This window comes from Limulus polyphemus, unplaced genomic scaffold (genome assembly GCF_000517525.1).
Source record: "Limulus polyphemus unplaced genomic scaffold, Limulus_polyphemus-2.1.2 Scaffold5993, whole genome shotgun sequence".
Lineage (NCBI taxonomy): Eukaryota > Metazoa > Arthropoda > Merostomata > Xiphosura > Limulidae > Limulus > Limulus polyphemus.
In genome coordinates, this window is record NW_013671603.1 from 21,787 (window position 1) to 23,892 (window position 2,106).

At 33.4% G+C, this 2,106-nt stretch overlaps 1 protein-coding gene across 1 annotated transcript in view; it reads right to left on the reverse strand.

The window, feature by feature from the left end:
- Window positions 1–2,106, reverse strand: part of LOC106473234 (zinc finger protein 708-like) — a 37,995-nt gene that overhangs the window by 19,273 nt on the left and 16,616 nt on the right. Inside the window, exon 3 of the mRNA XM_022401708.1 lies at window positions 396–560. Within this exon, the coding sequence (XP_022257416.1) occupies window positions 396–560 (165 nt within the window). The remainder of the gene's footprint in view (window positions 1–395; window positions 561–2,106) is intronic.

Sequence of the window (2,106 nt, forward strand, 5' to 3'; positions counted from 1 at the left end):
ATCACACAAAATAAACCACCCTAACTAGACATGGTTCTCACAAGAAATAAACTACACCTAACCAGACATCGTTCTTACAATAAATAAGCCACCGCTAACCAGACATGGTTCTCACAATAAATAAACTACACCTAACCAGACATTGTTCTTACAATAAATAAACCACTGCTAACCAGACATGGTTCTCACAATAAATAAACCACACTAACCAGACATGGTTCTCACACTAAATATACCACCCCTAACCAGAAATAGCTGGTTCATTCTCTTAGTTGGTTTTTATGGTATCTAAACCATTACAATGACAAATAAAAATTAATTTTATTCATACATTACAATGCTTTCGTTTTAGACGATATTTCATATATACCAAAATAAAAATAAAATCCATCTACCTTTTCTGCATTTTCCTTCTCCATTTTTAATGCTACTGCATTTATGTCTGCGGCACTGTTGTTTACAATCTCTTGCAATTTTTCTGACACAACATTCCAAAACTGCACTGCTTTCAACTTTTCCTCGGCCTCCATTCCAGGAACCATTCCCACAGCTTCTTCAATCTAAAAAGAAAATGTTCATAAGACTGTTAATTGAAATTTAGATATCACCAGGAAAGAAGTAAATCCAATTAGTCTATCTCTTACAGATGTATCATCTCTCTATATAACAACACAGACTCAAGAGTTTTTCTCATTCTGACTTGTAACCATAACTAAGACAAAAACAAAACAATAGATAATATCAAACACAGAAACAACTTCCATCAGTAATTTACTTTATTACCAGAAACAACTTCCATCACTAATTAACTTTGGTACCAGAAACAACTTCCATCACTAATTAACTTTGGTACCAGAAACAACTTCCATCACTAATTAACTTTGGTACCAGAAACAACTTCCATCACTAATTAACTTTGGTACCAGAAACAACTTCCATCAGAAATTTACTTCATTACCAGAAACAACTTCCATCACTAATTAACTTTGGTATCAGAAATGATTGTTTCTTCTAAGTATTTGTTTTTGGTTAGCAGTTCTCAGTACACACCTCACATCTAACACACGACACACGTTAACATCCTTTATAACCAGTGTTATTACAAGTTTGTCAGTGTGTGATGGTTATTACTCACATTATTGATATAAGTACTACCTTTTAATCATTTAATATAGCTAGTAAAGGGTGGCTAATAGGTAATACATTACAGCTGGTGTATTTCAATGTTGAGTATAAGTGTTGGATATTAACGGTAAGTGTGAGATGGTTCTATTTTTTCAATACATAGTGGGATTCCCTTGAAGCAGCTGAAGTAGAACAGTAAACTGCATAACTTCCTTAAAATCTATTCATTGTAGTTACTACAGATACTTGCTTGAACAAGATACCGTATGACCCATTGAGGTCATCTTCCATTACAAACTTAAACCATACAACCCACTGAGGTCATCCTCCAGAACAGGCTTGAACAAGGTATCATACAACTCACTGAGATCATCCTCCAGAACAAGCTTGAACCACAACCCATTGACGTCTTCCTCCAGAATAAGCTTCAACCATATAACCCATTGAGGTCACCCTCCAATAAAAGCTTGAACTATACGATCAATTGAGGTCATCCTTTATTCCCAAGACAGCAAATTCCAAATTATTAATATATTTTAATATTTACATAAAATGAAAACGATCACTGCACATTATTCCAGTTCAGCATACAAACAAACATGAACCTAACTTTCCAAGATTCATAGTTTATGAATTCTAATATGTAAGTCACTTCTTACACATATCCAATAGTATATAACCACTTGAATTCTAATATGTAAGTCACTTCCTACACATATCCAACAGAATCTAACCACTTGAATTCTAATATGTAAGTCACTTCCTACACATATCCAATAGAATCTATCTAACTGAATTCTAATATGTAAGTCACTTCCTACACATATCCAATAGAATCTATCTAACTGAATTCTAATATGTAAGTCACTTCCTACACATATCCAATAGAATCTATCTAACTGAATTCTAATATGTAAGTCACTTCCTACACATATCCAATAGAATCTATCTAACCGAATTCTAATATGCAAGTCACTTTCT